We start from the raw sequence: 14,081 nt of genomic DNA, 5'->3' as shown, positions 1-14,081 counted from the left end.
AAGGCTGTCCATTTTATAATTTTTATTTTGTAATACAAAGAAGAATTGTAACTGCAATGTAATGCAAACTAAAGTCATGAACATATATTTTAAGATATTTTGCAACTGATTTTTCCTTTTTTTGGTAAATGAAGTCAGATATCATTGTCCAATGTAAGAGAATGAGATGTCTTTTAAAATAATGTCAATGTTTAATTACTTCTTCAAACCTGAGTGAATGAAATGAGAATTTATGTTTAAAAAAAGGGAATATAACTGTCACTGTTGCCAATGACATGAATAGACATCACATGAATGCAAAGATGTTATACCTTCGTCTGTCTAAGCTGATGTCACAGGTTTGTAAGGAGATCTGTAAGTTTGCTGTGTATTACAGTCTGTTTTCTGTTTCTTGCTGTTTTTTCTTCTTAATGTACTTAATTTAGTCTTCCATAAACCAAGAACCTGTACCCAACTTTAACTTTTCAGCTTCAAAATGGAACATATGATACAATACTCAAAAAGAAAATGTCTTTGCACACAATATCTATCTAGAAACTGAGACATTAGACTTGTATATACACATATTCTACACAATGCTCTCTGAATTATTTTCAAAGTTAATTAGCAAAGAATCTGTTGGTTGGAGAGAGGGGGGTGGGTCTCCCTCTGTGTGAGGCAGTCAGTGCAGACAGAGAGTGGGCATGGGTCTTGCTTATTAATGATAGTAATCAGTGTTTAGGGCACGATGAAGGTACAGTAGTCAAAGCTGAAATAGGTCATTTTACATTGTTAATAAAACTTTTGTTATTGAAACTAATGTGGCTGCGATTTTCTTACATATAAGTGCCTAAAATGACCACCAGGTGGAGACAAACAATCAAAAAGATTGTGTTGGGAAGCAGTCAAACTGAATTAATGTAATAGACTGATTGCCCTTACTATGATCAGACAATGTGACTGATTGCAAATTAGGAGATCAGTAATATGTAATAATTTACCTTCAGGAAACAAACACCCCAACATTTATGCAGGTTTGTTTTTTTTGGTTTGCCAGAGTGTACTTGTGCCATGCTTAAGGCTGTTTGTCAAGGAGGGTTACACAGGGACAAAGATAGATGGAGATACAGAAGGAGGAGAGAAACGCTTAATAATCAAGCAGCTTTTGTTTATCTTTACAGAGGGTTGGACATATAGAGTGAAAAAAAACAGGGAAAGATTTTAAACCCCAGACCTCAGACAGGATCCAGCTGGTTGACTACTGTTGCTGCTGGAATAAAGTGCATTTTAAGTTTCCACTACATGTAGTGATCAGTGGCTGACTGGGTTTCTTTCATAGATCCTCCCCGCCTCTATATTTTCATTAATATAATATATATGTGGATATTAGGTAATTTAAATAGCCTGTAAAACACTCATTTAAATTGAGTGTAAATGTGGGCAGATTGGTGATTGCACAGTGCATGCAGGGATACACTGAAATCCACTCCAATCCTTAAAACTAGAAGCACAATAGAAAATGAGAATATAGTTTTATATGTGGGAGACTATTGCAATGTGTTTATAATACAAATATATATATATATATACATATATATATAAATGTCTGATTCTTTTTAACACAATAGAGGTAGTCTGTAGATTCACTCTTAAATTGAAGCTTTTATTGCACTAAAAATGCTTAAATTAAACAAATGAATCTGAAACCCGAATGAATGAGTGTCAATTTCAGATGCTTCCATAAGCACACAAGTTCATTGAATGGTTTTTCCTTTTTGTCTCCAGATCTCAGTTTTACTGAACTGAGGTTGGCATCATGAAAACACCAAATGAAGAAATATCTTTTGAAAAAATGTTGTTCACCTCTCTAATAAAGTTCAAGAGACTTGGAAAATCTTTATTGGTGAAAATGAAAATGTTTTGCAGCAGTTGCTGGGCTTACTAATTACTAATGTTCTTTCTCCTTTCTATTTTGTCACCCATCTGTACATTTATTTTAAGCTCCTTGGAATTAATGAGGTTTAAAGCCCATGGGCAGTGAGAAGCCGCCTGTATATGCCTGAATATTCTTCTTTCAGGCAGATATCTTCTGTGTGTCAGTTTGTGTGTATCACCCCTTCAGGAGTTAAGGAGCACGTGATAGCTCTTAAGCATTTCCAGCACCGTCTCTCACTCACCAGCTTTTGTGTACAACATTCTGTAACTGAGGGATGCACATCTGCCAACAATAAGCATTTTGGTGTGAAGGGGAGACATTAAGTAGCTGGTGTGTTCACACTGTTTCACTGGCAGGTTCAGACACGCACATGCACTTACACTATGAGAGGGCCGTGAGCCAGAAGCAGGAATAGACTGTCAGCAGGGGTGTGCTTGGCAGGCTGAGTGCTGTCTGCTTTAGTAAGCAGAGGACATGTTTTGAAATAGCCCAATTCAGTCCAGAACACAGATTTTCAAACACTGCCTCGAGAGACATTTACAAAACAATTTTTTTAACAACCAGCCCTACTTTGGCATATGCATGTAATTCAGAAAGTACATAACATTTTGAGAAATTAGTGTGCTTTGCAACATCAATGCAACCACAGGGGGGCACAATCCAGTGTCTTCATGTGCCGGTCCCAAGTCCAGGTAAATACAGGGTTGTGTCAGGAAAGGCGTCCGACGTAAAATCTAAGCCAAATCAAACATGCGAATCACAAATATGACTTCCATACCGGATCGGTCGCAGCCCAGGTTAACAACGACCGCCACTGGTGCTGTTGACTTACAGGGTGCCAGTGGAAATTGGACTACTGTTGGTCGAAGAAGGAGAGGAGGAAGGTGTGTACGTAGGCAAAGAGAGAAGAGGAAGGGCAGGAGTGTAGGACTTACACTAGGGACTTTGAATGTAGGGACTTTGTCAGGGAAAACTAGAGAGTTGGCTGATATGATGGAGAGAAGAAAGGTGGATATCTTGTGTGTTCAGGAGACCAGGTGGAAAGGTAGCAAGGCCTATAGATTAGGAGCAGGGTTCAAGCTGTTTTATCATGGTGTGGATGGAAAGAGGAATGGAGTAGGAGTTATGCTGAAGGAGCATTTTGCCAGGAATGTTCTGGAGGTGAAGAGAGTGTCAGATAGGGTGATGAGTCTGAAGTTGGAAGTTGAAGGTGTGATGTTGAATGTTGTCAGTGGTTATGCCCCACAGGTAGGATGTGAGTTAGAAGAGAAGGAGAAATTCTGGAGGGGGATGGATGAGGTGATTCAGGGTATCCCTAGTGGTGAGAGAGTGATGATTGGGGCAGACTTCAACGGACATGTTGGTGAGGGAAACAGAGGTGACGAGGAAGTGATGGGTGAGTTTGGTATGCAGGACAGGAATGCAGAAGGACAGATGGTGGTAGACTTCACAAAAAGGATGGAAATGGCTGTAGTGAACACACTTTTCCAGAAAAGGGAGGAGCATAGGGTGACATATAAGAGTGGAGGCAGGAGCACACAAGTTGATTACATCTTGTGCAGATGTTTCAACCTGAAAGAGATCAGTGACTGCAAAGTAGTGGCTGGGGAGAATGTGGCCAGACAGCATAGGATGGTGGTGTGTAGGATGACTCTGGTGGTGAGGAAGATGAAGAGGACAAGGGCAGAGCAGAGGACCAAGTGGTGGAAGTTGAAAAAGGAAGAGTGTTGTGTAGCTTTCAGGGAGGAGCTGAAACAGGCTCTGGGAGGTCAGGAGGTTCTTCCAGATGACTGGACAGCTACAGCTAAAGTGATCAGGGAGACAGGTAGGAGGGCACTTAGTGTGTCATCTGGAAAGAGGAAAGCAGATAAGGAGACTTGGTGGTAGAATGAGGAAGTTCAGGAGTGTGTTAAGAGGAAAAGGTTAGCTAAGAAGAAGTGGGACACTGAGAGGACAGAAGAGAACAGATAGGAGTACAGGGAGATGCAGCGTAAAGTGAAGGTAGAGGTGGCAAAGGCCAAACAAAGGGCATATGAGGATTTGTATGACAGGTTGGACACTAAGGAGGGAGAGGTGGATTTGTACAGGTTGGCAGGCAGAGAGACAGAGATGGGAAGGATGTGCAGCAGGTTAGGGTGATCAAGGACAGGGATGGAAATGTGTTGACAGGTACCACAAGTGTGATGGAAAGATGGAAGGAATACTTTGAAGAGTTGATGAATGAGGAAAATGTCAGAGAGCACAAAGTAGAAGAGGTGACTGTTGTGGAGCAGGAAGTAGCAAAGATCAGTAAGGATGAAGTGAGGAAGGTGTTGAAGAGGATGAAGAAGCAGTTGGTCCTGACAACATACCTGTGGAGGTATGAAAGGGTTTAGGAAAGGTGGCAGTAGAGTTTTTGACTGGGCTACTTAACAAGATCTTGGAAAGTGAGAGGATGCCTGAGGAATGGAGGAGAAGTGTACTGGTGCCCACCTTTAAGAACAAGGGAGACGTGCAGAGTTGTGGAAACTACAGAGGAATAAAGCTGATGAGTCACACAATGAAGTTATGGGAAAGAGTAGTGGAGGCTAGGCTGAGGTCAGAAGTGAGCATTTGTGAGCAGCAGTATTATGGGTTCATGCCAAGAAAGAGAACCACAGATACAATATTTGCTTTGAGAATGCTGATGGAGAAGTACAGAGAAGGCCAGAAGGAGCTGCATTGTGTCTTTGTAGATTTGGAAAAAGCCTATGACAGGGTGCTGGGAGAGGAGCTGTGGTTTTGTATGAGGAAGTCTGGAGTGGCAGAGAAGTATGTTCGAGTGGTGCAGGACATGTATGAGAGGTGTAAGACGGGTGAGGTGTGCTGTAGGGGTGACAGAGGAGTTCAAGGTGGAGGTGGGACTGCACCAAGGATCGGCTTTGAGCCCCTTCTTGTTTGCTGTGGTGATGGACAGGATGACAGATGAGGTTAGACAGGAATCTCTGTGGACCGTGATGTTTGCAGATGACATTGTCATCTGGAGTGAGAGCAGGGAGCAGGTGGAGGAAAATCTAGAGAGGTGGAGGTTTGCTCTGGAAAGGAGAGGAATGAAGGTTAGCTGCAGTAAAACAGAGTACATGTGTGTAAATGAGAGGGACTCAAGTAGAACGGTGAGGTTACAGGGAGTAGAGGTGAAGAAGGTGGAGGATTTTAAATACCTAGGGTCAACAGTCCAGAGCAACGAAGAGTGTGGAAAAGAAGTGAAGAGACGTGTGCAAGCAGGTTGGAACGGGTGGAGGAAAGTGTCAGGTGTGATGTGTGACAAAAGAGTGTCAGCAAGAATGAAAGGAAAGGTGGACAAGACAGTGGTGAGACCAGCAATGTTGTCTGGTTTAGAGACAGTGGCACTGAGAAAAAGACAGGAGGCAGAGCTGGAGGTAGCAGAGCTGAAGATGTTGAGGTTCTCTCTGGGAGTGACGAGGATGGATAGGATCAGGAATGAGGACATCAGAGGGACAGCTCATGTTAGATGTTTTGGAGAAAAAGCCAGGGAAGCCAGATTGAGATGGTTTGGACATGTTCAGAGGAGGGACAGTGAATACATTGGTAAAAGGATGTTGAGGTTAGAGTTGCCAGGAAGGAGGCCTAGAGGAAGACCAAAGAGGAGGTTTCTGGATGTAGTGAAGGAGGACATGAGGATAGTTGGTGTGGGTGAGGAGGATACAGAGGATAGGGTTAAATGGAGGCAGATGATTCGCTGTGGCGACCCCTGAAGGGAGCAGCCGAAAGGAAGAGAAGAAGTGTGCTTTGCAGCATCCTGCTGGATAGAAATGAGAAACACAATTTAAAGTATGCTGTGTTTTAGATGCAAATTTTTCTGTGATAGTTACAGGATTTACTGGGAATCAATATGCATTATTTGCATCCAGTTGGTAAAAAAGTGTAATAATGAAAGGAAAGTAAACATGACTGGTGTTGTTTATTCATGGTTTTAATACAGTTACAAGCAACATTATGTATGTTTATGTATAAAAAGGCGGCAGTGGCACTACTAAAGGAATATTTGAATATATGAATATATGAGGGGATTATTATATCATAGAATGACCATGACAAGATACAAGGTCAGCCCTCCTGATTTCTCAGGAAGTGCAGGGCAGGATGCTGACAACTGAAACCTTTTCTCCTTTACATCTTTGTAATCCTGCTTCACACTCACTCATGGTCTGTGTGGCTGCAGTCACATTCTCCCCAATACGGACACACACATTCATTCCTGGAGTCAAGCAATCTGCTGAGTCCTTACAGCGACACATGTTAGTTTGATCTGTAAGAAAGGCACGGAGATAAATAAGATGAACGACTGCAAACTGTTAATACTGAGCATTATCTTGGACTGTTTGCATCCAGTGATTTTAACAATAAGGGTCCCTACCATCACAGGTCTCCCACATGTGACAGGTGGTGCAACCTGTTGTGTTGCGCTGCGGCCACACGCAGTTACTGTCTTCTACTATCACATGTTTCTTCCCCATACACTGCAGTGCATGCATTTTGCACACATTCAGAACGACTGATTTCCTTCCAGCAGGTGAAGTGGCACACAGCTCTAGAGATGAACTGGCCATAAAAAAAAAAAATACTTATAATAATGAAGCACAGTAAGAGCAAGAACAAGAGAACCAATCAAATCTGTCAAAAACACAAAAAGTCACACCAAATTGAAGACAGTAGGGTTACAGTTTACATACCTGCACTCAAAAGGCATTTTGCAAACACATGTCCCTCTGGAAGACTTCTCCCACAGTTTACATTGCACAGAGGGAGGGGTGGGCTTCTGTGGCTTACTGACTGTGGGATACATAGAAATCACATTTCCAAATTGCTAACTGCTAAATGACAAACTGCATGCAATAATTAAAATAGTCTTTGGAACAGTAAAGCATGAAAACAAAAGACAAGTAGAGTACAATTAGAGTAACATCTTGTTACATAACAGTCCCACACAGTACATCCGACTATTTATATGAACCTTAAAGTGAAATTTACCTGGGCTGCATCTAATATCTGCTGGGTTTGGTGAAAAATTCAGACTTGGGTCACATATTATCGTCGTCTCTCCTAGTAGCTGTCTACCCTCTGGACAGGACAAGGTAACTGAGTCCCCTATGTCATAAGCCTGCTTTAAAGGTGAAGTTATGACACCATCAGCCAAGTTCTCAATCTTGCACCTTGAGACTGGGAGAAAAGCTGGATGTTAACAAAATCATATTTACTGTGATTGTAAATTCTAAACTGTGATTATAGGTATTCACCTGTGCACACTCCAGGTGTTGCAGACCAGGTTTGATCAGCAGTGCATTCTAGGGTGTTGTGACCAACGAGAAAGTAACCTTCAATGCAGGTGTACTCAACCTTGCTACCCACAAGGTAAACGTCTTTAGGTTCCTGTAGAGCAATGGTGATAAATAAGATCAATGTTTCTGTTCTGCCCTTTAAAAAAACATTTGAAAAGGAATGAAATAAGGTTCTTTTTTTTTTTTTTTTTACTGAATTCATTATAAATATTTAATTTCATGGCTCCTTTTTAGAGTTACTGTTATACAACATATCATTATACAACATAGAATTGTAAAAGTTCTGAGCGTTAATAAATTGCTCATCGATGGCAGACATGCACAAAAATAACTCCCACAGATCAAAAGTGTCATAGAGAGTAGGTTACTGGGTTTAACAAATTACATCATTAAAATCTGAATGTGTGTTCTTTGGTCAATTAAACTGATTAATGTAAAGACAAAGTAGGTTGCATGAAGACAGCACTGTGGTCTTCCGGGTAATAATGTCCCAACACTGGAAAGTTTCATTTAGCGTGACTATAAAAATATTAAATGTCTGAAATAATTTGTTCCACAATTTAAAAATTGTTTAACTGCATCTTTACCTGGATGTAGCCATTGATTAGAGTAGGTGGAGTTCCACATTTCTGACTTGCTGGGAGAGTTAGGTCAAAGCACTGAGGCTCCATGGTTCTGTAGAAAAATTGTTTAAAAATAAGATGTTGCATATCAGCATATTAATAAAAATCATTGAGAAACTTAATTTCACTGAAAATTCAATGCAGTGGCCAGTAGTGCATGTTACAAAAAGTATGCTGCAAAATAAAACATCAATCCGCTCTCACTTTAAGTACTGCAGCTCTTCGTCTTCACAGTCAGAAGACTCTGTGGGTTCCCCAGTACAGGACTGTCCCCCATTCCAAGGAGCAGGATTAGAGCAGGAACGACTCCGTGACCTTCGACCCCTAGAGCATGATGACCAGGCAGACCAACAAGACCATCTTCCATGGATCACACCTTTATTTATAGAAGTAAATGAGAGTAAGAACTGTATCAGTCCATGTGAAATTATTAAACTGCAAAAGCAAAACATTATATGCAACTATTAGAACATACATTCACCACCCTGTCGAGTGACTTAAACGGATTTCATTGAGACAATTTATCATGTCATTTACATATTCAAAGGGTAAAATAATCATACATGTCCATATAAAAACAAATAAGCATGCTTCTCAAAATATTAAATTATAGTTTCAAACAAATCAAACCACCTTAACCAAGACCAATCTGACTGCAGTAATAAAGAACATATTAGAAATGTAGCACCCACCATGCTGAACCTCTGCATCAGTTCCCTGCTCACAGGCTGGTCCTGATGTGCCAGGCTTACAGATACATTTGCATTCATATCCATCCATAACAGCCAGACCATTGTTGCTGCAGGGTTGGCAGTGGCAGGGGTCGGTCTCAGAAAGATACTGCTCTATGGCTTTCCGAAGGTAGAGTTTCTTCACTCCGGCACACTGGACCTCCTTCACCAGCTCTGACAGTGGCCGCAGCTGCCAAAAAAAAATCATACTATGTTTTATTGTATTCTTTAAAAGGTGACACCCAAAAATGCATATATAGGAAGTCCAACATTAAAACTACACAGCATAAATCATTTTAGTTTCCCTTACCTTTTGTTTTGTCACCTTTGGAAATGATGTAATAGAGTCAGCCCAGTCTGAGTACATTTGCCAGTTCTTGCCAGTATCATGAAGCTGCATGGTTTTCAGTGCTGCAATATGTTGAATGCCTCCTCCCTGCACATCCACATTTTTCACCAGATTGCTGTGGGCATGTTCTGTTTACAGAAGGTTCCCAATGATGATCAAAACCAACAACTCAAAAATGTATACATTTGATATAAAAGTCATTTTATATTCTTTAGTATGTTTTATTAGGGGTAAAATCAAATTATACTTGTTGCTGATGACTGTTCATGATGACCACGTCTGCAAGTCTCAGAGGTGATGGGAAAAAAAAGAACCCAACGTTTAGTCTTTTCACATTCATCATAGCGAAAACTGCTACTCTCTGAAAAACAAAGGGAAAAGAAATGTTAGAAACTCACAGCACCTTGTTTACAGCAGGTCTACAGCAATATGAAGTTACACTGACTTACTGAACATAAACAAACAGTTTAGCTTGTTGGGAAACATTTCCCCTTCAGATATTCTCCTTTTATTTAGCTAATTTGGTGTCAGTGAGAAGCAGTTTAGATGAATGTTATTTTTTAGATTACAAGGCAACACATGGCCAGCAACCTTAGAAAAACTAAGAAATGGAAAGATTGAATACTACTACTACTACTACTACTACTGTCTGATCAGTAATATTACAGTGTCTCATGAAGGTCCTGAAGCAACAACACAAATCCTTTAGTGGCTGATTTGAGTCTGTCATTAGACTATTAATGATTTTTGAGTCCTCACCCAGTTCTTTTACAGTTTCTTCATCAATCAAGCTGATGATATTTAAGGCGCCCCCAAGGCTTCCTTCAGACAGGTAGTGTGTTCCAAACTTTTCCAAAACCTTCCTGTAAGCAGAGTAGTCATAAACAGATGGGAGTTTGGCCAGTGCCTTCCACAACTCCTCAGATACTGGGAGGTACTGAGGAGAGCTGCTTTGGAACTGAGCTACTTCTATATCATTCTTTAAAACCAAAAGCTTGTGTGTCTGTAAAGAGAAAAAAAAACATGTTTATTATTATTATTATTATTTCAAAATAAGATGCCTTGAAACTGGAGCTTGCTATTATACAGTAACAAAATTTCAGGTTCCTACAAACCTGAGTCTTGTCAGTTGTCTTTCGAAAGTCATAGTTGGAATATCCTCTTGTTGTCCCAGTTGCTGTCGCTCTCTGTACAATGTCTTTTGCATAGTGCCATTCACTGGTGTACATCTCATCCTTGAAGTCATTCTGAACTTTAACCTGAGCACAAAGAAAGTTCACAAAATTCAGAAATATAAAACTTCTGATAGAGCAAAGTAGCTTTAAAGCAACACATTAAAACATGCTTTAAAATGCACTGCAGTGAGATGTTGTGTCTTTAAATCAGCAATTATTAGATCACTTGCATTTTTCAGAGCCCTTTTGTATTTAATTGGACCAGTTATATTTAATTGGACCAGACGTATTTTTCTGAGACCATTTGTGTTTCATTTTTCCAGTCGTATTTTTCAGTCCAGTCATATTGAATTGGACTAGTTGTATTTAATTGGACCAGTCATATTGAATTGGACCAGACATATTTAATTGGATCAGTCGTATTTTTCAGTCCAGTCATATTTAAATGGACCAGACGTTTAAGTGGACCAGTTGTATTTTTCTGAGACCAGTCATATTGGACCACTCGTATCTGAATAAAAAAAAAAAAAAACACATGTATATAAGGTGAGAATATGTGCAGTTTGGAGCAAGTTACTTGAAAACTGTCTTCAATTGAAAAAGATACTGCATTACATCACTAATTACACAACAGCAGGGATAATATGGGCATATAGTTTTTGTTGGCAGGTCTTGTTACCCTGTTTGAATGATTTGCATATTATGATTGGAATAAATTGAATGCAGGCTGTATTGAGGTCATGTGAATGATTAATACCAGATATAATTTTCCAGACACAGATCACATGTTATCGGGAGTAAATTGGGTCATTTTGGATGGTTGGGTCAACAAACCAAGATCAGTCTGTAGCCTGCACTAATGCATGTCAATATTCGGTGGTGTTAATGTGTTGAAAATGGTAGGAAGCAACAATAAAAAAAGATAAGGTTGCAAGCTGATGTGATCAATGCGGGATAAGTGTTTCCAGTGACTGACCATAAAACTGTACTTGATGGTACTAAGGGGCAGCCGGTAAGGAGCATTGTGGGCACCGCTGTACATGATGCGACACTGGCCCCCAAAGCTCTTTGTGTTGATGACACTCGCTCTCCACTTTTCTGACACAATGTCAAACCTGCAGAAGCAATAAAAGTATTCCACTGATAAGCATGTGGCACCTGTTTGTGTGTATGCCTGTAGGTACAAAAAAAGGTAGCTGCATAGAACTATGTGAAGATCTTTCACCTACCCAAGCCCTAGGAGTTCAATGTTAGGTGGGAGAACTGAGTTTTGGCATACAGTATGTTTTAAGTCGCCACAGGAACGTTCATCGTGTCCATCTTCCTCACAGTCCTGATCTCCGTTACACACCAGGGACTGGCTAATACACTTCCCTGAAAATCAAAAGACAGACATATTGTTCATTTAATTCTTTATGACTACATGGGGGTATTCTTTGTATTTGTCAATGCTGAGCAGATCAAGGTCAATTAAGTGATGCTGACTTTTTAATCGTGGCTAAGATTATGCAGATATTTCGCTTCGTTTATGCCCATCTGAGTTGTGGCTTACAAAAGGAGAATTCAGTTTTAAACAAGCATATATACAATACAATTGTCAATCAAAAACCAAGCTTGTAATTCAGCAGGCTTTTCCTTTTAGAGTCACATGTTTTGCTTGTGAGTCGAAAAATCTTCAAAACATTGTGACTCTCAAACAAAGATGATTTGCAATGGAAACATATATTTTATGACCCAAAATGGACTTCTTGCTAGTGTGATTGTGATTTTAAAGCTACCAAAAATAGTCTATCAATTATCAAATGACAGTACTTTCACTAAAACTACAAAATACCCTTGGCCATGAAATAATAATGCGTGAAATGTCACATGTTCAGAAGCCCTCATTTCAATAGTGACAGCCATTTTGCAAAATTCTCTATATTCGTTTGTAGCAGGAAATATTTCACTTTAAACCATTATTGATTATTTATTGAAGTTCATGGCATGGTCACAACTTATGAAGCGCAATGCAGAAGTCCATGAACAAGCAGCAGCAGAAGCACTCATGTACAGGTATTTCCTGAAGAAAGCTGCTGTGTGACAACACCTGCAAATGTACACAACAAAGATGGTAACTATTGTGCTAATATATTAAAACTGCAAGAAAAAAATTACTAAAATCTCAGTAATGAGAATTAGGCTAAAACATCTTTTTTTTTTTCTTCTTTTTTTTTGGTCTGTGAGAAACTGCTTGCCAGTGTAACATGTTATCAGTGGCGCCACCATGTGGACAGTAAAAAAGTCTAAATGTTTGAACTTTTTACTCCCATATGCTTATGAATAGAAATAGGTTTTTACTCCTGTAGGATTAATTTGCTTAATTCCCCCAGCAACAGTGGCAGCAGCAGCAAACACACAGCATCTTCTTCAGGAAACACACATTCTAGTTTTTAATTACACACTTGATTTGACAGCTGATTGTGAGATCTGCACTCAAAACTGCTTGCTTAAAAAAGATACAAAGATGACGTTACACAAAGCACAATGCTCTTCTTTGTCTGGCACATAAAAGTCATTTTACTATTATTATTATTATTATTATTATTATTATTTTTATTATTATGGATTGAGATAATTAGACTTTTGAAAAACAGATCAGGGATCATGTGAAATTGGGAAGAAAATGATCTAACCTGTAAATCTACAAACAAGGAACACCACCAGGGAATGAGCAGAGTTTATTTCTCACCTGACAGACAGCGAAACCTGTCTCCACATCCCTCCTCTAGAGGGCAGCCTTTTGTGGTTGCACAGGACCTGGTCTCAGTTTGCGCTCCATCGCAGGCGTTCCCGCCAAACTGAGCATAGACAGCCATGGCTCGGTGTCGTGTCTGGATTTAAAAACATCACAATTAACAAGTCCATTATCCTCATTAGTTTTTTTATTCAATGTTACATCTACTTTTTATCTACTTATAATCGACGATGACCTGAACAAAGCATACTTCTCAATACTAGAATTTGCTGCCTTTCGAACTATTTTTGGGTGTGAATCAAGCCAACTAAAATGTTTTGATCAAATCCTATTAACCTGTAGTTTGGTGCAGCTGTCACACTCTGACCAGTCATCAAAAGGCCCCCACTGGCAATGAACTCTCTGGTAACAAAACCTTGAAAATTAAATTTAAAATCAAATAATCCATTAAATGGAATGAAATAAAGTCCATGTAACAAAATAACCATTGGATTTTGTGTGCATGTTATGCTTTCAGTGTTGCAGTGAGGCAAAATCAGATTTACCCTTTGGGGGTGAACAGGAACAGCAGCCATGGCAAGACTGCTAAAAAGATTTGTGTCATGTTCTGAAAACATGAAGATAAAAGGAGAGAAAAAGAAGAAAAGTCAAAGAAAAGAAATGACTGCAATATAAACATACATGCTGACATACAAAACACACAAAATCAGATCTCAATAATAAAGGAATGCAGATTAAATGTTCAAAAAAATGCATTACTAGCTGTAAAAAATGGTGTACTTGCCTTCATGGTGAGTGGAATGCAGAAAACTGAGTCTTGTTTTGTTTATTCTTGTTAAACTCTTAGAAGGACATCCCACTGATCTCATCAGGTTTCAACAGGAAAAACAAGTGTGTGTGTGTGTGTGTGCGTGCCTGTGTGCATGTGTCTTTGTTTGGACAAGAGAAAATATTTTTTGCCAGAAGCTCATCCAAAGAATCATCCTAAAAGTGAAAGTAACAATTCCTCTCTGCTGTTTTTCTTCTGCCTACCTTTTTTTATATTGATCTTAGAAGACAATTATCAGAAAAGGTGTAGTTGAAATGAATCACAAATAAGTGCTGTGTTTCATTTAGGTGTGCCTTGGAGGAAATTTTGACATGTCATAGTAGGAAAATCATAACAAATTAATAATGACTGGAGTCCACTAGGCTGCTTCAGTTCTAGGGTCCTGCTTGTGCATGCTGGCCGAC

At 39.6% G+C, this 14,081-nt stretch overlaps 1 protein-coding gene across 1 annotated transcript; it reads right to left on the bottom strand.

The window, feature by feature from the left end:
• Positions 1 to 5,836: 5,836 nt before the first annotated feature.
• On the bottom strand, positions 5,837 to 13,758 carry c7a (complement component 7a). The gene is made up of 18 exons (XM_026322291.1): positions 13,633 to 13,758; positions 13,394 to 13,455; positions 13,185 to 13,263; positions 12,843 to 12,984; positions 11,341 to 11,485; positions 11,088 to 11,226; positions 10,052 to 10,195; positions 9,696 to 9,939; positions 9,184 to 9,297; positions 8,898 to 9,064; positions 8,549 to 8,777; positions 8,061 to 8,232; positions 7,821 to 7,908; positions 7,192 to 7,324; positions 6,926 to 7,114; positions 6,628 to 6,727; positions 6,312 to 6,496; positions 5,837 to 6,203 (listed from the first exon to the last, which is right to left on the bottom strand). Exons 1-18 carry the CDS (start codon positions 13,636 to 13,638, stop codon positions 6,019 to 6,021), a joined length of 2,523 nt encoding a protein of 840 aa, XP_026178076.1. The 5' UTR covers positions 13,639 to 13,758; the 3' UTR covers positions 5,837 to 6,018.
• Positions 13,759 to 14,081: the final 323 nt, after the last annotated feature.

The sequence above is a fragment of the Mastacembelus armatus genome, chromosome 9 (genome assembly GCF_900324485.2).
Source record: "Mastacembelus armatus chromosome 9, fMasArm1.2, whole genome shotgun sequence".
Taxonomy (NCBI): Eukaryota; Metazoa; Chordata; class Actinopteri; order Synbranchiformes; family Mastacembelidae; genus Mastacembelus; species Mastacembelus armatus.
The sequence above is the reverse complement of the archived record's forward strand: the minus strand, read 5'-3'. Positions and strand labels throughout refer to the sequence as shown.

What these genes read in the sequence shown, in the direction of transcription:
- c7a (XM_026322291.1), bottom strand. An exon ending in AACACCTGGAGTGTGCACAG is followed by an intron (nt 7,115 to 7,191) that starts GTGAATACCTAT and finishes CTTTTCTCCCAG; the next exon opens with TCTCAAGGTGCAAGATTGAG. An exon ending in AGATATTAGATGCAGCCCAG is followed by an intron (nt 6,728 to 6,925) that starts GTAAATTTCACT and finishes TGTATCCCACAG; the next exon opens with TCAGTAAGCCACAGAAGCCC.